The sequence below is a fragment of the Vigna unguiculata genome, chromosome 4 (genome assembly GCF_037176805.1).
Source record: "Vigna unguiculata cultivar grain cowpea cultivar isolate G323 ecotype 2 chromosome 4, ASM3717680v1, whole genome shotgun sequence".
Classification (NCBI taxonomy): domain Eukaryota; kingdom Viridiplantae; phylum Streptophyta; class Magnoliopsida; order Fabales; family Fabaceae; genus Vigna; species Vigna unguiculata.
Window position 1 is genome coordinate 48,572,236 of NC_140795.1, and position 21,616 is coordinate 48,593,851.

General features: G+C 32.2%; 3 protein-coding genes across 10 annotated transcripts; 2 read left to right on the forward strand and 1 right to left on the reverse strand.

Annotated features, from left to right (window-relative positions):
- On the forward strand, window positions 1-5,614 carry LOC114181511 (DEAD box RNA helicase family protein). Its single transcript, XM_028067983.2, has 9 exons — window positions 1-170; window positions 738-1,080; window positions 1,613-1,768; window positions 2,008-2,079; window positions 2,596-2,865; window positions 3,373-3,723; window positions 3,889-4,166; window positions 4,305-4,718; window positions 4,848-5,614. The coding sequence occupies exons 2-9, from the start codon at window positions 763-765 to the stop codon at window positions 5,257-5,259; spliced, it is 2,271 nt and encodes a 756-aa protein (XP_027923784.2). The 5' UTR covers window positions 1-170; window positions 738-762; the 3' UTR covers window positions 5,260-5,614.
- Window positions 5,615-9,804: 4,190 nt separating this feature from the next.
- Window positions 9,805-13,574, forward strand: RLF (reduced lateral root formation). Of its 8 annotated transcripts, none has more exons than XM_028068699.2 (7): window positions 9,805-10,027; window positions 11,339-11,386; window positions 11,498-11,543; window positions 11,661-12,048; window positions 12,143-12,277; window positions 12,420-12,470; window positions 13,139-13,574. In XM_028068699.2, exons 3-7 carry the CDS (start codon window positions 11,511-11,513, stop codon window positions 13,213-13,215), a joined length of 684 nt encoding a protein of 227 aa, XP_027924500.2. In that variant the 5' UTR covers window positions 9,805-10,027; window positions 11,339-11,386; window positions 11,498-11,510; the 3' UTR covers window positions 13,216-13,574. The 8 variants fall into 8 exon arrangements, with proteins under 8 accessions (XP_027924500.2, XP_027924503.2, XP_027924504.2 ...); XM_028068698.2 differs by having other exon boundaries at window positions 9,806-9,994; XM_028068697.2 differs by having other exon boundaries at window positions 9,808-10,027; window positions 11,466-11,543.
- A 1,664-nt stretch (window positions 13,575-15,238) lies between these two features.
- Window positions 15,239-16,251, reverse strand: LOC114182544 (NDR1/HIN1-like protein 26). The gene has a single exon (XM_028069436.2). It carries the CDS (start codon window positions 16,099-16,101, stop codon window positions 15,418-15,420), a length of 684 nt encoding a protein of 227 aa, XP_027925237.2. The 5' UTR covers window positions 16,102-16,251; the 3' UTR covers window positions 15,239-15,417.
- Window positions 16,252-21,616: the final 5,365 nt, after the last annotated feature.

Genomic DNA, 21,616 nt, shown 5'->3' on the forward strand with positions numbered 1-21,616 from the left:
CTGTTTTGTATAAATAACCATTTTCATTTCTTCTACTTTCTCCTCTCCTTCCCACCCTCGTTGCGTTTTCGAAGCGACGCGAGCCTAGCGACCCGAATTCGAGTTCAAATCTCAGAGAGAGACACCGTCGTAGTTCGTGGAATCGACGGTTACTTCTCGCTCCTCCTTCGGTATAACACGATTCGACTTGTTTCATTTTTTTTTTCACTTCCAATTTTCTAGGTCAATTTTGTGCTGTTGTATGCAGCATTCCGTAGCTGACCAGATCTGAGTAGGTTGTGTTCGTTTAGGAACTCTGCTTGCGGTTTGATTGAATCTAGGGCTTTGTTTACGGAATCAGATTTATGCTGCATGCGATTGCTTCCGCCAGATTTGATTTTCTCGGATACAATTTTATTTGTACAGCTTCGGAGTTTTACTTTAAGGGTTTGTTTTGGTTTGTGGTGAGAATTCTTAGCTGTAAATGGTATTAGGTGTAGACTAGGGTTTGTTAACTTAATCATTCGATTCTAGATTCGCTGGGATTACGAGATTTAGGTTTTCGGATGAATATTTGAATTGGTTAATAAATGAAAGTTGCTAGTGTGACGGTTAGAGGTTAAAGGAATGGAATCGGTCTTACAGTTTTTATTGAGCAGTTATTATATTTTAATCGTGAGTTATTAATAATTAGTTTTATTATTTATATTTTCTGGATAGGGTAGTACTGAATTGTTATATTGTTTTTGTGGTGTTAGAATTGTATTGCGGGTTTTCCTTGCTATGGCCGCCACAGCAACTGCCTCTTCAATGGGTCCGCGGTATGCCCCACCAGATCCGACACTCCCTAAACCATGGAAGGGACTTGTGGATGGCAAGACGGGGTATCTTTACTTTTGGAATCCCGAGACCAATGTCACCCAGTATGAGAGGCCCTCGAGCTCAGCTGCCCCACCAAAGTCCTCTTCAGTGCCTAGCTCTTCTGTCCAGGTTCAACATGCGTCTCAAGGGTCGCAACGTGGTCGTAGTCCTGATTTCAGTGATAGGTATGATAGAAATGGCAGTGGTGGATCAAATGAAGCTGGATCACGGAATAATCAGGTTTCAACCCATAACTTTATTCTTGCTTTTTGACATTTTATTATGTAGTTTGTTGCTAGTTGCATATAGTTTTCTAGATGGAAGTTGCTAGTTGCATATAGTTTTCTAGATGGAAGTTGCAAGCTGCATATTGTTTTCAACATGACTTGTGCCACAGAAGTTTTTTATGTGTAGTTAGTTATATATAGGTTTATGCAATCTGGTTGTGGTCTTGTAACGGTGACGTTTTAATCAATTTTTTAATTAATTTCAAATCACTAGTTATGATATCCATATGAAGATGACTACAATTGGGGAATGGGACGAATCTAGTATGCGTTGTACTAAAACAATAAATTCATGAATTGAACAATCCTATTCTGTGTTTTTCCTTATTTGAACACGTTTGGGCATTACATTTGTCTAGCAAATGAATAATACATTATGTTGGGTAGAGAGGGAAAAGGAATGTGATGCTGAAAATAAACTCTTTATTTTCTTAGTCATAGTTTATTTGTGGGGCTAATTATTTGTGTCTATTGTCATCTATTAGAGTTCCAAAGGTGGAAGTTACAGTTCCCATAGTGTGCCAACTGGAACGAATGCTGCTGCCAATGCTAGTTATTCTGTCAAAGGTCAGGGGGCATCGGATGCTGCGGCTGTGCTATCTCCCGAGTCTTATCGAAGTCGGCATGAAATAACTGTGACTGTAAGCATATATTTTATAGTTTCATGGCTAATAATTATGTTACATTATTGTTTCATGATTTGTACATTTGTTTATTTTATTATAGTTACTTACCATACACTTTACTTGGGCGACACAAGTTTTTATATCAAATGTTTCTAGATTATGTTTGGAAAATTCCATATAATTGATTGCTATTTGCTACTTTTAGATTTCGTTTCAATTACAGTAAAATTGAGTGTCTTTAATATTTTTTCTAGGGAGACAATGTGCCACCACCTCTTACTTCATTTGGGTCTTCTACTGGCTTTCCACCGGAGGTTTTGAGAGAGGTATCAACTTTTGTTCTCTGTTGTTATTTTCTTATCTATCTTCAATAGTGGCAGTTAGGCGGGTACCCAGCTTCCATAGGTATCTGACCCAATTTTTCCTTGTGCAAGTATCTGATTCCTGAAGCTTCAATTTCTAAGTTTCAGGCTCATAATTTTTTTGCCATCTTTACTTTTTTTTTGTCGTAGGTGCGATATTTGCTCCTGGGGAGGAGCTAATGTCGTACGGTGTGGTGCCCTCTTTTGTGGGGCTAGCATTTAGTTTGGACTTTGGAGCGCCCTTTATGGTGGACCAAGTTTTTGGAAGGGCTTTCCGAATCATCCAAGTTCGTGGCTGGGACTGCTGTTGGTCATGATTCAGTCTGCCACTTGGTCTTGTACGGAAGAAGAGGCCTCCTCATGCGCTACCTTGCATCAGCAAGCATTGGTGGCTTGCATATGAGGGATGATGCTTCTTCCGGCATTAACTCCTCTATAAGTTACAAAGAAAACCAATCTCCTGGATTTTCCTTTTTTTAGGTACAAAATGCTGGTTTCTCAGCCCCAACTCCAATCCAGGCACAGTCATGGCCCATTGCTCTTCAAAGTAGAGATATAGTTGCCATTGCAAAAACAGGCTCAGGGAAAACCTTGGGATATTTAATGCCCGCATTTGTTCACCTCAAGCGCTGTGGTAATAACTCCAAAATGGGCCCCACTGCATTGGTACTTTCACCAACAAGGGAGTTGGCGACACAAATACAAGATGAGGCTGTGAAGTTTGGGAAATCTTCAAGAATTTCTTGTGCAGTAAGTAATTGTTCTCATTTTTATCCCATTATCTTTCTTCTACTTTCAAGCATCAGCATGAAAAACCTCTGAAAATTATTGTTTCACTCAAATTTGAGAGTGTGAAACAAATATTGCTTGTAGTATCCTTTATTGAATTTCCTTTTGTAATAGTTTATCATGCTTTTTTATCATATTCTTCTTAAAATGTGTTATTTCATTCTGTATATTTCATTTAAACAAACATACATGGTAGTTGTGGGATTCATAAACGGGGATAGCACGAATAGTTTTCAGTTATAAAATTTAGGAAATGATATGTTTAAGTAATATCAGTGTATATTTTTTCTGCATGGAGGTGTCAGTTCAATTGTCTAGGTTGATAAAAATGATTTTTTTATTACTTGCGTGATGAGTAGTGTAGGAAATACATTGGTTGTCTGAAACATGTATGACACTATCACGACGATAGCTAAAGAAATAAACCTTCTGCATTTACTGCTATATATTTACTCCTTTTTTTACCAGTGTTTGTATGGAGGAGCACCCAAGGGTCCTCAACTCAGAGACATTGATCGGGGAGCAGATATTGTGGTAGCCACTCCTGGTCGCTTGAATGATATTCTTGAGATGAGAAGAATTAGTCTTCATCAGGTCTCTTACCTGGTGCTAGATGAGGCAGACCGGATGCTGGATATGGGCTTCGAACCTCAAATTAGGAAAATTGTTAATGAGGTGCCTAATCGCAGGCAAACACTCATGTTTACTGCAACTTGGCCAAAGGAGGTTAGGAAAATAGCAGCTGATCTACTGGTCAAACCTGTCCAGGTGAACATTGGCAATGTGGACGAGCTGGTTGCTAACAAGTCCATTACTCAGGTTTGCTTTCTGCCTACTAATACATTTGGGTGCAATGGATTTTTTTCTTGCTTGTATCTTTGATAACCTTTTCATTACATTATATGCTATTTTTATTTTAGACAGTGTATTGATGTTTTAATGATTACTATAGACTGAATTATGTGTTGTCTGGTATGATGTCAGCATGTTGAAGTGTTGCCCCTGATGGAGAAACAGAGACGTCTGGAAAATATTTTAAGGTCACAGGATCAAGGATCAAAGATAATTATTTTCTGTTCTACCAAGAAAATGTGTGATCAACTTGCTCGTACTCTGACACGTCAGTTTGGAGCTGCTGCTATACATGGGGATAAATCCCAGGCTGAGAGGGATCACGTGTTGAGTCAGTTTCGAACTGGGAGGTCACCTGTTCTTGTAGCTACAGATGTTGCTGCCCGGGGACTGGATATCAAGGACATTAGGTTGTTAATTTACTTTTATTATACTTTTTTCTTATTCTGGAGCCAATATAATATGAAAATGTGTTCTTTACCCACTGTAGGGAATTTGTCTAGGAGAAGTGTTCGTATTATTTGACAGTGTCCATAAATATTTTGCAGGGTGGTTGTCAATTACGACTTCCCAACAGGAGTTGAAGACTATGTTCATAGGATTGGAAGGACTGGGAGGGCTGGAGCCACTGGGCTAGCTTACACTTTCTTTGGTGACCAGGATGCAAAATATGCTTCAGATCTCATCAAAGTTTTGGAAGGTGCAAATCAGAAAGTACCTCCAGAACTTCGTGATATGTCATCGCGTGGTGGTAGTGGGATGGGAAGATCCAGACGATGGGGTTCTGGTGGAAGAGGTGGACGCGGTGATTCTGGATACGGTGGAAGGAATAACGACTCAGGATATGGTGGAAGGGGTGACTATGGAGGATACGGTGGAAGAGGTAGTGATTCAAATTATGGATCTAGGGGGACTGCTTCTTCTGGCAGAGGAGGCCGTGGTTTTGACTATGATTCTCAGAGGTTTGTTGTTTTGTTCATTGTTAATGATATTTGATTATGCTAGAATATTTTCTTAATTTTGACAGAGGATTCTTAATACTAATCTACATGTTTTGATGAAATGGTTACAAGTTCGTTATTGTGTGACAGGAATGATCGGGGTCCGAGTCCAGAAAAGGGATCTAAATGGAGTGATCGCTACAAAAGCGTCAACCGTGAACGTAGTCGTAGCCCTGACAGGGCTGCTGCACTACCTCAACATTCGCAAAGCAGCTTTCACAAGTCAATGATGGAACGTGGTGGATGGGGGGGTGATAGTGATCGCAATAAGAGCTCTAACAGAGATCGAAGCCGCAGTCCTAGCCCCTATAGACAGGAAAGGACCGCAGCAGTTCGTGAACGATCCCCAGTTCACAGTTTTCATCGATCGATGATGGGACAAGGTCAATCCTCCCCACCACGGCAGCGTGCACGCAGTCCTCCAAAAGAGTGGGGAGGTGGAGAGGTGGAGGAAGGGATGATTCCAGAGGAAGATGGAATGATAGGTCAAGGTGGTGATTAGGATTTTGGTTATCCTCTGACCATTTACATATATATACAAATATATGTTAATGTTGTTTTGATCCACTACTTACGTCAGTGGAAGGGCATTGTTGATTGGACAGACATGGACAATTTAGGATCTGATAGTAAAATTCATGGCAAATGTATATTTTGAGGGCTTTGTTGAAAGCCTGGAAATGAGGCATAGATGAACCGGATATTCTGCCTTTTTTCTTGTTTTCGTGAAACTCGACTTTGTATCTAGTTGGGTTCTTCGTTCTCATATAGACACATTATTTAGAAACTATAACTAAATTGTTGTATTTTTCCACCTAACCCACTGCCACCAAGGGAATCGACTCATCTTGCTCCCATTTTATTCTCTTGTGCTTTAATTTGTATTGTCCCTCGACTTGTTTTTATAATCATTAAAAGAAAAAGTTGAATGTAGCGTTTGTGTATATGTTTTGACATAATAATAATAATAATAATAATACGATATTAATATTCTTGTTTTATTTTTTATTAGAAAGATAATTTTATTTTAAAATTATTACTTATGATCCAAAATTTTTTTACTATGCGATTTCATTTATGAATTAAAAATGTTGCTTATTGACTTTTCTCAATATTGTAATTCAATCATGAACGTTATAGGTAGGATTGATTGTTTGAGGTTTAGAACACAATTTTCTCTATTTTCTGTCATTTTTTGTATTATACTATATTCTTTTTTTCTTTATAGTTTAGGACATTGATTGTAATATTTAAACATAATTTAAAATATCACTATAGCCTTGAGAAAAATAAACACCGGCTTTTTCATTTAAAATTTCTTTTAGTACATTTCTATAATAAACTTAAAAGTTACTACGATAGGTAGTTTTTAACCATTATCATATAGAAAATAACACATCTCATTGTAATTTTATAACTTCATTATAAAATGAGTAATCATTGTAATTTTATAACTTCATTATAAAATGAGTAATATGGCATCTCACACTCAAAATACTATGTTTGTAATTATAATATTTTGGATATTCCATACAAAATTTAATTTATATATTCATGTATAAAATTGTTGAATGAAATTATCACCCTCGACTTTATTTCTGGTTCTGTCCCACTGGCCTATGATATTGCTGTATGACCTTTATTCAAAATCCTATTTATTTAGTTTAAACTGCAAAATAAATTGGGAGATTAAAAACTCTTCTTTTAGTTTAATTAGTTCACTTATTTAATTAAATACATATAATAATTTGTTATTAATATATTATATTACATTTGTTATAATGGTGTAAGATCTAATCTCAATATCAGTATACTACAAAATAAGATATTTCATATTTAATAATATAAAAGAGATAGTCCAAAATATGTATATAAAATGTTAACATAATTATCTAAAATGTTAAAAATTATATAATTTAGACGTGTCAATTACTTATTCAGGTTTTATTTTAAAATTATTTATGACAAAAAATGCATTTAACCTTGCATGCTCACATTAAATAAGGTGATCATTACAAAATAATAAAACAAAACACACAAAACAAACAAGACACTATGAAGGATAAACTAATTTGTAAAAAGGAAATAACATATATATATTCAATACAAATTTCAATTCAACAATTTAAACACACCACACCAAACAATATTATATATTCATTAACACAAAGACAATTCTAGAGTTAATTATCAAAATACAGACATTGATGTATGATTCTTGGTGGTTTTTGTACTTGTGATGATTTCTATATTTCTGCATAATCATTGTTAATGAGTTTTACCCTAGTACACACAATGTTAGTCCTTTCACTATCTTTGGTCAAGGTAAAACCCTTAGATTATGGCCTCTTGTCATTCTCGTCACATAGTTGTGGTGAAAACAATTTAACTCAGAAAATAGAATTTCACTCTAACAACCCTCCATTTAAACCAAGACAACACCACAACACATTTTTTACAATCCCAAATTGGCTAATTTTTCCATGTCCATTCTATCATAGATAAAAAACCACTACCAACTAGCAATCGACCATTGAAATCAAAATTTCATACAAGATGATATCCTAATCCATTCAATTAAACACATATTTCAATTACAAATCTTGACAAAAAATTACCATACATTAAATACTTCAAATTTTAAACAAGAATTAACATACAACCAACAATTCAAGCAAAGATCAAAGTCAGAATACAAACATTAGTTTCCCTTACCTTTAAAAGAACCCCCAAACAGCTCTAAAAATCTCAGAATGCCTTCTACTTCAATAATGTTCTATCTCAACCTAGAGACAACATAAAAACGATCAGACTGAACCATAAGAACCATTAATTAACAAAGAGTTATATCAAAGACTCTAGGAACACATGCAATCCAAGAAATATCACATGCAAGGCAAAGACATATTGGACATTAAAGGAGGCAAAAAATTTAACTTACTCAAATGGAAGAAATAATCGGTAGACTTGAGGAGTTATTTGCGGTGATCGTAACCTGATCATCTGATAAAAAAGGATGAGATTTGAGTAAGAAAATTGAGAGAAATGATTGAGGTTGTAGGAAAAAACTCTTTTAAGAGAGACAAGAGAAAGAAAGACAAGACAATATGTGACCTTCTAAGATAGCTTGAGTTTTAAAAGAAAAGAAAAAGAGTTTTACAAAATACAATTATATATTTTTTTGTTTTTCTAAAATTTAAATTGATTAAATTATTTAAAAATGAATTTATGTATTATTTAAAGATTATAAACAAGTAAGAACTAATTAAACAAGTAAGAATTAAATTTTATCTTGCTCATGATAAAATTTGCAACTTTAGTTTATCATTTTTTTACAATTTTATTTTCTTAATTTTTTTTAAAATTTTAGTCTACAATTTTTTAAAATAATTTTCATCTATTAATTATAATAATCTGCAACTTTAATAAACTGAATTTAACATGATAGGGTAAAATTGCAATAAAAACTCACAATCTGATCGATGTATATTTTGAAACTTGTTGCTTTTAAACAAAAGTAAAAATTAAAAATAAGTGATGTGATGATTTTGGAAAATGAAAAAGAAAAAAATACCAACCTTTTTTTTTCCTTCCTTTTACCATACATTATGACTTAAGGACTACCAATTTGCTGCTATTCTCCTTGAAGCGATTTTTCGTTGAAGTCGTTTGGTAATAGTTCGCGATTCTCCTTCAAGTGGTTTATGCATTTCTTTCTTTCATTCGATTCTCTATGTGATGTGTTGTTGTTTTTAGGCAAACCCTAATCCACGAAAAAGCTTGGGAGCGACGATTTTCCTTCAATCAGGCTGGTAATTGCTTAAGATTACGCAGAAATTACGAATTTATGTTTGTTTCAGTTCTTGATTTTGAAGAATATGGTTTTGTAATTTGCATATGGGAATATTAGAGGTCGTAGTGTGATCAAGGTTATCAAACTCGATAGTCTATTTAAATTCGTGAGAGCTTCATAGACTCGATTCGTAGACTCGACTCGTAGACTCGTAAGAGTCTACTACACCCCTACTTCGTATGAAAAATTGTATATAATATCATATCAATTTAGAATTTAATCACCACACATTAATGCAAATAGTAATCAGTAGTTCAATAATTGTAAAATAACTTAGTTCAACACACATGATTGTTATATAAGTTCAAATTACAACAAACATATTAATTAATACAAAACACAAAACATAAATAACTTCAACTTTTTGGCTCCAATAGCCTTTTTACTTATAGGTCTAGAAGGTCTAGCAAGTGAAGATGCATTAACATTGAGATCACAAGAATTTGAAGTCGTCCCAATCCCAATCCCACTTCCAGACATTGTAAACCAGTTTCAATCGACTAAAATAAAATTATTTATTTTTCTAAAAAACCATAAATACAATAAATAAAATAAAAAAACAAAACTACATAATATATATATATATATATATATATATATATATATATATATATATATATATATATATAACAATATATAAAAAACATTTCCTCTTTTATATCCACATTTTATAATACCGATTTTACCCTTTCCAATATAATTATTTATTAAATTTTTTAAAATTAATAATTATTTTTACTTATTTTTTATAATTTTTTTTGTTTATCTAGGGTTTCTCTTTTCTATTTATTCACTTCATTTTTAGTAAATATAAATTTATTTTATATATTAACTTAATAACATTATATTATTATCACGTATTAACATACTATCATTCATATATAAAAAATGTATCGCACCTGTGTATGTGCTAGTATTATTAAAGAATATACAAATATAAAATAAAATATGTATTTTATAAAAAAATGCATTAAAAGATATATTTATGTAATAAATAAATTAAAATATTAAAACACGACTTCAACATATAAGATAAACGAACATTTTAAAAGAAATTAAGGCAAATATATATATATATATATATATATATATATATATATATATATATATATATATATATATATATATATATATATATATATATACGCGTAACAGCAGCAAACACGAAAGTCAGAAAAATAAAAAAAATGAAATGGAAAAATAAAAGCAAGATATAATGTTTAGTAAAAGGAGAAAGAGAAGAAGGGAATACATACGCATGAGGGAACAACGAAAGAGGGAAAAGAAAAGGGAGCAGTGACGCCGCTGAACCAGAGACCCGACGGAGCTGCGACGCGAAGCGATCGGAACTGCGACGTGGACGAGCGGAGCTACGGCGTCGAAGGTGATGAAGATCAAACTCGAAATCACGAAATAGGTCAACGTTCGATTAGGGTTTTCCATTTGGGATTTGGGCTTCGATCTCTGCTTACAATTGGATTTTCGATTTGAGTCGTTGGGGTTTTAATTTGGGCTTAAAATCTGAATGCCAACGACATGTTTTTCTGTCATTTCATCCCGTTTTTGAACTCGGTAACTCGTTCTCAAACTCACGAGTCTGGTACGAGTCAACGAGTTAAATCCGAGTTTACTCCGAGTTTGACAAATAACGAGTTTATATGCGAGTTAACTCGTCAACAGTGTCATGACTCGCAGACTCGTACGGGTTTACGAGTCAACCCGCGAGTTCGATAATCTTGAGTGTGATGCTTTAGTCAATGCATAAAATAATCAAGAATAATTGAGCTTAATCATTCAATGAAAGAATCTCAGTTTCTGATTCTGTTCTTCTCTAGCAGTAAACCAAGGAATACATGCCTAAAGCAGATTTTAACTTAGAAGATCAGATTAAACAGCACCTTCCTCCAAAAGTGTTTAGGATTTGTGTGGCATGTGTTTGTTATTTTCTGCTTCAGATTGAATACATGGATCTTAACTGCCCTGCCCTGCTCTGCTCTAACCATTGTGATATCTTCCTTCTGAGATAAACATTACACAATATCCTCCTACATTCATCAAATCAACCCCAGTAAAATGGTACAAAAAGTGCTGTTCTTTTGGTATTCAATATGTATATGAATAGCATCTGCGTGGTTATGTCAATGTGATTCTTCAGAGAAAGTACACCAGTTAAATTTTTAATGGATCGTAATATAAATAAAAATACACTCTTTGTTATATAAATGGTCAACAAACAGTTATATAAATGGTTGGTTGGTCCATTCAAGCTTGGCCCTTCACACCCTCTTTTTCCCACCCACCTTCACATTCCATGCCACTGTTTTAGGAAACATCCTTTGCTCCTTCACATTCTGTCAACCAGAATCCATTCATTTGAATTAGTATGATATATAAATAACATACTAATTAAATTAAATTTTATTCATTCCCAAACATATTCTAAATCCATTCTTAATATCTGTTTTTAACTACAAAATTAAAGAGTGAGGTTAGATCAGTAAGGTTTAGTCAATAAATAAGCGTATTATAACTTATCATTGTGTTCAAAGAGTTATTAGCATTATAAGAAACATGAAAAACCTTGTTTATGGTGAAAGTTGTAATCGTGAATCATTTTGCTTATGGTGCCAATCAAGAGAGTGGATGTTTCAATTTGATTGTCTTTTACACCTCTCCAGAAAATAGTATTAATTAATGTATGGTTATTGAGTTGTATGTATGTCCACAGGGGCAGGGGCAAAGAGTAGGAAGAAATTTTGATAGGAAGAAGAAAGAGGTAATAAATACCTAGAATTAGATGCTATGATCATGTAATATATTAACTTAATATGACTTTTCGTTATTGCAAATTTCAGTTGCAGCTACTAAAACGTAATCTTATCTGCAGCACTCACTGTAGGATGGATATCGATAATGATTTCACATTTTGTCAGGTAACATGCATGAATGCCCATTTTGTTTTATGTTTATTTATTTAGCACGTACACACTTAAGACTTTCTCTTAATGATGGTGCATGAATCTAATGTAATTCATACCATGTGTGTACAGGTCGGTGCACCTGTTGATCTTGAAACCAACAAACTTGCTTCAGATGTTGCTGATATTTCTATTAAAGAAGAATCTTCAAATGCAACTAGTACTAGTCAGGATGGTGGTTTTTTGTGGAAGGGTGGTTTATCCAAGGATTCCAACCCTAGGGAGGCTAGTGTTGGTTCTTTGTCTTTCACTGTTACTAACACAACTTCAAGTCAGCCAAATCAATCCCGTCAATCTACCTCAAAATCCATAACAAGTAAGGATAACAATTTGTCGTCGAAGTTGCCAGAAGAGAAGAATTCTGCAAAGAAGCCAACGGTTCGAGCCAAAGTTCCCTTTGAAAAAGGCTATAGTCAAATGGACTGGCTCAAGCTCACCCGAACTCATCCAGACCTTGCAGGTTCTCATACAGAATTTTTTGTTATCACTTATTTGTTGTTACCTTTAAGAATAAGCGGTGATGCAATTTTTCAACCTGATCTATCTTCTGCTAGGTTTGAAAGGGCAATCAAACAAGAGACTTATTTCTATGGATGAAGTTCGAAAACACAAAACAGAAGGTGACATGTGGACTGTATTAAAAGGTCGTGTTTACAATATATCTCCATATATGAAGTTTCACCCTGGAGGTACAGCTATCAACTCAATTAGCAAGTTCACTTTTAGCTTTTACAGTTCCTATTACTGGTTTCATTAAAACTAAAAATTTCTTAAAAAAAATGATAATATTACCTGAAAGTCATATTGTTACAAAGTAGGAAAATCTTGCAGGTGTTGATATGTTGATGAAGGCAGTAGGAAAAGATTGCACATCATTATTCAGTATCCTTTATTTCTGTCTCTTACTCGCTTATAATTTAATTTTACCATTGGATAAATTTCATTTTCTTTTCATTTAGATGTTGATTTTTACTCCGTGAACTGTTTTCTGTGAATCAATTGCACCGGACATGCTAGATAAAGGCTTCTAACTTGAGAAATATTATGGTTGATGATGAACTAGTGGGTTTCTAACATATTTTACTATATCTTATTCTGTATAAGGATTTGAAGTTACTCGAAGTTTATATTATCTGCATTTTTTAGCTTGCACAACTTCACATCCTAGAAATAAATTTAACTACTTGAGAGCTGTTAGGTGAGAAGAGGCGATTCTTAATTTCCTAAATGCTAAGAATCCCATTTATAAGATATTTGGGCGTTGAGATAGTGATACAAAATAATCCAAGATTTTTGTACCTTTCAATATCATAGCAACATTAGGTTTTTAAATGTTTTTATATATCATACTCAAGTAAGTCTTATATAGGTTTACAAGTAGTTAGTTGCAAGGGGGATTATGTCATTCCAATTATATACTGGTTATTTTTTGTTTTTTTTTGGTTCATGCTCATGCTATGTTTCAAGTAGCTTTGCTGCTACCCTGCCTTGAACATGTTCATCTGTTCCCACAATATACAAAGTTTCTGTTTTCTTAATTCTTGAATCAGATAAATACCATGCTTGGGTTAATGCTGAATTCCTGTTGGAGAAATGCGTTGTGGGTACCTTAGACGAGAGTCAGTGAAGATGATTTCATTATAAGAATGCATAAACATTGAAGACATCCCTGGCTCATTCTACCTCTTCATGGCCCTCTCTATTTACCGATCAGGTGCCATCAAACCAGGATAAATAATTTCTGTAGGTATTATTGGAAAGCCACCTTAATTTTGGTTTAGGGGAACCACAATTAAGAAGACTTTCCAAAAGGTATACATGTTTGTGTTTGAAGATCTCACGGACATAGTTCTAAAAATTTGGATTATTACAATTTTTGTAAACTAGAAATTTGGATTAACAATGTAACATTTCAGTCCTGATTGATTACTCTGTTCATTTATAAGAAAATAAAATCTCAAGGGTAAGGCGATATTCTCTATTTAATGCATTTCCATTTTTTTTTTGGATGATTGCATTTCTAATACTTTTAGATTAAGGAAACTGTGGCATATATATATCACCATTCATGCCAGTGAGTTTCTTTTGGCTTGAAGGTGAGTCACACACACAGTGATAAGCTTTAGATGGGTCATGAAGGTGAGTAACTTTTTTTTTCAGCATCTTACTATGTTAACATAAATATAAGAAAATTATAAAAATGTTAAATATACTTAAAACTTTTCATTGTTCCAAATTTTGATTCTCAAATTCTTGTTTGGATTAAAAAAATTATATTTATTATTTTTAAAGTTTAAAAATAAAAATATATTAAATTTTTATAAAAATTAAATTTCAATTTTGTATCTAAATTTAAAGACCAGATGCTAACTTATTATCAATTCTCAGTTTTGTTTTGCTGTTATATGATGTTTTAGTAAACATCGTATAAAACCTTGTTAAAGAATCTTCTATTGATATCGAAGGATAAACATGTTTTTCATAAATAAATTAAATAGATAAAGGCTTGAAACAATATACTTTTAAAAATGGTTAATTAGATTTTCATTAAATCAAACAAAGCTTCAAAGTATAATGTCTTTCGCAATTAATCAATTAGGGTAAATGACTAAACGATTAAGTCTCTACAAAGAAAAATCAAGTAAAAGAAGCCATTCATATTTAATTGATTAAATTTAAAATCTAATCCATATAAGTGTTTTTGTTAAAATCACTCCTCTCGCATTTAATTGAATAGGTCTAATAGCTAATCGATTAATATGGTAGAAAATGGTTTTTGAAAATGATGTTGAACAAATTAATTGATTAGGCTTTTAATATAATCAGTTAATTTAAGCAATTGCAATCAAATTTTGAAATCAATAATTAGTTTTAAAAGAAAAGAAAGCTTTCTTTAAAGTAATAATTCTTAAAACGTGTAAAAAAAAGGTTTAGAGTGCTGAGATCAAGAACATTTTATAAATCTTTCAAATTTCTTTCAAATCCAAGAAGTTAAGGTTCTTCAAAATTATAGGTGAACATTTAATATAACAATGGTCACAAATTCAAGTAATAGAATTTCTTGTTTTCTTTTGTGTTTTTTTAATATGTAGTTTATACCATTGTACGGTGTGTTTATTAGACAATTGATAATTTCACTCTCTTATATTATTTTTTGCATCTTAAAAAAGTTTTTAAGATGTATTGTGAAAATTTTTAAGTTTAGTTTTTATAAGAGTTTCTTATAAATTGTTTAGTAATTTAAATAAAGTTGTTTGATAAACTAAATGTAAATTCTTAAATAATCCGATCAGTATAATTGTTTTTAATTATTCATCTGTTTCTTTTTTAATAATTTTTGTTAATTCAAACAAGACTCCTACAAAAGAATAATCAAAACTTTCTATCATTCTATTACTAACTTTTAAGATTTTTTTTTTTCACACAGATACCTTGATTTTCTTAAGGGTAAAAAATATTTTGATCCTTTAATTTTTAATAAATTTTGAAATTGATCTATTTCAAAACTTTAAATTAATGTCTTTCACTTTCTAAAATATATGAATTTAGTTATTTTAATCAAATTTATTTAAGAACCAAAATCATATTTAAGCATTTTCTTAAAAGCAACCATTCAACCTTTTAGTTTTCAATCAGCCAACTCCTCGTGCTAACACTACAAACATATTTAACATTTAAACATATAACACGATACAAGATAACAATAATTTCTTTTAAAAAATAAAAACTTAGATCATAAAAATAAGTTGATAAAAAAAAAATAAAGAATAAATTAATTAGAGTAAAAAGAAATTAGTGAAAAAAGTATTTCTCATTTTCTTAATTAACCTCAGGAGAAATAAACGGGGCACCTCTTGTCCTTGAAATTGGTCAAGAGGGAACCGTCGGATCCCACTCCCACATTACAGTTGGCGTGCATCGTGTGGCGCTCGCTCTTCCACGACGAAATCTTGAATCTGATCACAGACGTCAATTCCAAGCGGAACACCACGCTACCGTCAGCCCTATCGCTCTGGAACTCCGACCACCGCTCACTACTAACGGTCAACGAGGCGCCGCTAAGTTCGCCGTCCACCTCCGTCGTGTTCTTGGGCTCTTGATAAAACGGAGAGAGTAACGGCGTGTACCCGATTTTTTGGTCCCGATAAAAAACCGCTCCATCCATGGACTCATAGTTAACCCCGATGTTCTGGTTGGCGTTTCGCGCGGACACCTTGAACGTTACGACGGCGTTTTGGAACCCAGAATTTTGGGCCAGGACGGGCATGTTGAACTCGTGGATGTGAAACCTGGGCCTGTGGGGCCGGAGACTGAGCCAGAGGATGAAGGCGATGAGGCCCAAAATGAAAAGGAGGCCCAAGAAGGTGGCGCAGATCATTTTGGAGACCCGCGTTGTGAGGCTTTCGTGGACCCGATGGACGTAGTAGCGGACCGAGCGGTGCCGGTTCAGTTTCATGGGTTTCGGGTTCGGACCATGGACGTGGTGAACGGGTATGTGGTCGTTGTGGTGCATTTTGGTGTGTGAAACGTTGGAGATTGTTGATGAATGAATGAATAAATGGTGATGATGCTTTTGAGAAATTAACTACGTTGGAGTTTGTGGTTTTGTAGTGAAGTTGCAGAGAGAGAAGAAGAAGAAGAAGGAGAAGGAAAGAAAGGGATTTTAAATTTGGTGCATGGTGGAAGAAAAGAATAAGAACTTTGTGTGTTTCGTTGCATGTTCTCGTAGGTAAGAAAAGAAAACAACATTTTTGTGTGCATGATGACACTGACACTTCAAACTGGAATAGGTAAAGAAAATTTCTGTACGAGGATTTGAAGTTATACATCGTACTTAAGTAAGTCTTATATAGGTTTGTTTTGTATGTACTTCCAAGGAGATTATGTCATTCCTATTATATCATTAGTTATTTCTTAAATAATAATAACATTAACATGAATAATAATAATAATAATAATAATAATAAATACCAATATTTTAAAAGACAATATAGAATAGAAGAAGACATAAAACACTTTTATATTAGCTTCACTATTTATTATGTATTTTTTTCATATAAGCTCTATTTATAAGTATAAGAGAGTAAATAATAACAAAATTAAAAAATATTCATTTATAAATAACATTTATCCATAAAATTAATAATTAGTTAGTTTATTTATTTATTTTTTAAATTATATTAAACATTTCTAAAAATTTTACACATATTTTAAAAAATAAAAATAAAACTAAATATACAATACTTTAAAATAAAAATATTGTATTTTAGAATAAGGAATCTTTCATATATTTGAGCTTTATATCTAGTGCTTATAAACTTTTAGATAAGAAAGTGTAAAGACTTGATTGTCTTGAGTTATATTTCTTGTAATCGAATTTTTTAGTAAATAATATATAATATTGGTGTTCATTTTAGGTTATAATTAGTGGTTGCATATTAGGACTTTGTGCACATATCTTATTTCACGAGTGTCACTTAAATACTTGTCCATGTTTGATAATGACGATCCCACCATGGCACTCATTAGCTAAAACTCGCACCCTTACAATAATTGTCATTTGATTTAAGATGTATTTAAAAATAAACATAATAATACACATACTTCAACCTTATTATTGCCACAATGTATAATATACATTGTCATAGGGATGAGACATAACATTTATTCCAATAAGTTAGTGTACTTTAGTCAACAACATATTTTGCCTCAGTAGTAGTATCTAAAACAATAATCTCTACTTCCATGGTACGTTGTGAAATAACAATTTATTAGCAGATTTCCATGATTTTGCACTCCACCCAAAGTAAAAACATAACCAGTAATAGATTTTGTGTCATCAGAATAAAAAATCTAATTTACATTAATATATTCTTCAATAATCTTAAGACATTTCACATGTCATAACTAGAAGCATCACAAAAGAATGAGAACCATGGGTTGTTGGTCCTGAGCACATTACGACAATGAACCAAGTACATTATCAAAAACCGATAACTAGTACCAACAATTCAACCAAACATTAGGATTAAGGCAAAAATCTCAATTTACTCCCATAATGAAGGTTATTGAGTGATTGAACCACAATTAGGCCTACTAAAAGATAAAAGCCCACAAAGGACATGATAAATATTGGGTTTAGGTAAGGTAGTTAGAACCTTTTAACTAGCATTTATTACAACCTTGTCTCAGGTTTGACAACTCCAACTTTGAGAAACCCAAGAAGACCAAGCAGAATTAGGAAGAACCAAGGAGTTAAAGGTGATACTTGACTTTGTAAGAACATTTTGACACCTACCGCGAGACCGAGTATAAATTGATCTCCATGGTAACCACCTGAAAGATGACAAGTAATAAAAGATAAAAGCCCACAAAGGACGTGATAAATATTGGGTTTAGGTAAGATAGTTAGAACCTTTTAACTAGCATTTATTACAACCTTGTCTTAGACCCATAATTGACTTGAGTGTTAGAGTGCCTTGTGTAGGTACCATCTAAGAACACCTAAAAGATTGACAACTCCAACTTTGAGAAACCCAAGAAGACCAAGCAGAACTAGGAAGAACCAAGGAGTTAAAGGGTGATACTTGACTTTGTAAGAACATTTTGACACCTACTACGAGACCGAGTAAAAATTGATATCCTTGGTAACCACCCGAAAAATGATAAGTAATGACAGACCGATAAAGGAGGAAGAATATGGACAAGTGGAACATAATACTATGATTGTAGAGTTAACAAGAGAGTTCGAAGCTCTAAAAAAGAATAACGTTGAAGTAATTTGAAAACACATGTAGGAAATACAAGATAAAGAACCTTGGTCATTCCCTCTCCACGGACACTTAACATAACCCAACCACATCCATCGACCGAACACAAGAGAATAGCTACGCGACCACCCAAGATATATAGTTAACATCTTCAGATGCAATAAACATGTCTAAGCTCTGATATACTTTGCCCTAGGAATCATGGAGACTTTTCTTCCCAATAATTAGAAGTCCTTTCAACAAATGAGATGGTTCTACTGATCGGGACAAGCACATCAACGTTATTCGGTGAAGCAGCATTGTGGACCTTGTCCCTATCAACACTCTTCGATGACGAAACATTTTTCACAAAACTCTCCCTACTTGAGCACGACTATAAAACAAATAATGACTATGTGTCATCAACATACCTTTTCCCTTCCCGAATCGAAAACTCCTAAAATCAAAAAATATTAATGGTATTCGACATTATTATCTTTACATAACCAAATGACACTTGCAGCTCTGAAGAACAAAATCAGGATAACAAGAGGGGAGGAGTCTGCCACTATATATAAAGGAGCTTGAGCTAACGAAATCCAACGGTCATTAAATCCCAACAATGAATATTTCATGATGCTTCATATCAACCCTAAAAGAACACCACTGGCTTTGTTTTCAAGGAGTTATAACCCTTTGAACACCACTCCACGTGTCACGCACTCTCGGGCAAAGGGGGCCAAGGTATATAGCGAAATCGAGACAATCAAATGGTTAAACCAAATGATGATTTTTTTTTTTGCAAACCCATCATACAACCAATCATTGAATACTCAAGGTCGAGGGCCAATGTACAATACAACATATACTTAAGGATATATCAACCTAAACACAAAACCACAAACCGGGAACCACGAGTTGTCGGTCCCAAGCACATTACCATAGTTAGGTATGGATCACTCAACCAAGTTGTCAAGAACTGAGAACTAGTGTTGATGAGTTAACCAAACATTTGGATTAAGGCAATAATCTCGATTTACTCCTATAATGAAGGTTATTGAGTGATTGGGTCACAATTAGACCTACCAAAAGTAAAGTCCACTAAGGACATTATGAATATAGGGTCCAGGTAAGGTAGTTGGAACCTTTCAATTAACATTTATTATAACCTTGTCTCAAACATGTAACACACACATATCCTTATAGAGAAAATGTCCCTACTCTACCAAGTAAAACAACACACACACACACACGCACACACATACACACACACACACACACACACACACACACTTGCGGCACGCAAAACATAATCTTTATAGAGAAAATGTCCACACACACTTGCGGCACGCGAAACATAATCTTTATAGAGAAAATGTCCACACACACACACATATACTTGCGGCACGCAAAACATAATCTTTATAGAGAAAATGTTCCTACTCTACCAAGTAAAACAAAATAATGTCTTTTTCTCAAGATACAACAACTTGTCATACTGATAGATTGAAACAAAGAATTTATTAATTTTGTGAACACTAATGCTTTAAAAAACAATATAAATTAGAAGAAGACTCAAAACACTTATACGAGTTGTTATGTTTGTTATATTTTCCTCGTTCATATAGTTTGCATTTATAAAAGAAAATAAATAGACCAATACTTTTAAAAAACAATATAAATTAAAAGAAGACTCAAAACAATTATACGAGTTATGTTTGTTATATCTTTTCCTCGTTCACATAGTTTGTATTTATAAAAGAAAATAAATAATAATAAATCTAATTAAAATAAATTAATAAACAATAATAAAATTTATTAAATTAAAAAATATATAATAAAATAAAAATTGTTCATCTATAAATAATATTTATCTACAAAATTAATAATTCATACAATATCAAAAACAATATAATACTTTATGTTTTTTTAAATTATATTAAATATTTTCAACATTATTATCTTTTATGCAACAATCACATAAGATTATATAGTTATCCTATCATGTGACACATTATAAGATTTTTTTTTACAGAAATAAAAAATGTCAAACTATCTTTATCTAAAGAATATAGTTATATTTATTGAATATTACATAAAAACTTATACTCTTCTCTGAGTAAAGTATTTAATAAAATATCTTTACAGTCTCCTGTAAGTATTTGTTATGCATTGGTTACATTTTATTCTACAAGTACACTTAGTACTACATTAGTAGTACATGCACTAATAATATTTTCTCTCACCTTCATTTGTAATTAATAATAATTAAATTTATATTAGTGTAATATTGTGATTATTGCATTGAAATAGCACATTTAAAAAAATATCAAAAAGTTTAAGCACACTTGTATAGACTTTTCTTTCAAAATTGCTGAAAAAATTCAAATTTTCGACAGTTAAAAGGAAGTATAGACATGTATTTTCTCTAATAATTAATGCCTCTTCCACTTTTAAAACTTCAATATTTATTTCATCACTAATTTTAATATAAATAAAGGCATCGTATTTAATGTTATTAAATTTTAATATACAATGACTTCATAATGAATATTGTATTAAATAAGTCAAGAAAAAGTGATATCATTTTAAGGAGTCAGTTACATGAGTCACTGCTGCTGCAAGTATTATATGTATTCTTACTCTTAATCTTCTATTTTATTTTAATAACTATACATATTAACGGATCATAACTGCAAATTAATTATATTTCATATAAAAATAATATTTTGTTCTTAAATGTGTCTTATCAAGTAGTTAAATTATCTCATTTTCTTTATTAATATCTATTATAATATATTGAAGATAATTATCTTTTTTTATTGTTATTAATATATAATAAATGTTACAATAATAATAATAATATAATAAACATATTATATTAATTTTTATGCACATTTTGTTGGAAATTATCCTAAAATTATTTCATATTAAAATAAAATGCACGAGAGAAGTGTGAGTGTTTTCTTATGAGAGATAATTAATATACATCAATGATATATTAATATATGAGTTGTTAGTCTAAAATAAATATTAAAATTGAAAGTTATATATATATATATATATATATATATATATATATATATATATATATATATATATATATATATATATATATATATACTTGATTTACATTGTTACCAAAACCATTATCAAAATCATTATTTGTGGTTTGGAACTTTATTAACAAGTCTCTTAACTTTTCATATAAAGTGATACTTTTCTCAATTTAAAGAGTCTCTCACCTTTACTTTTCTCCAAAAGAATTTTGCTAAAAAA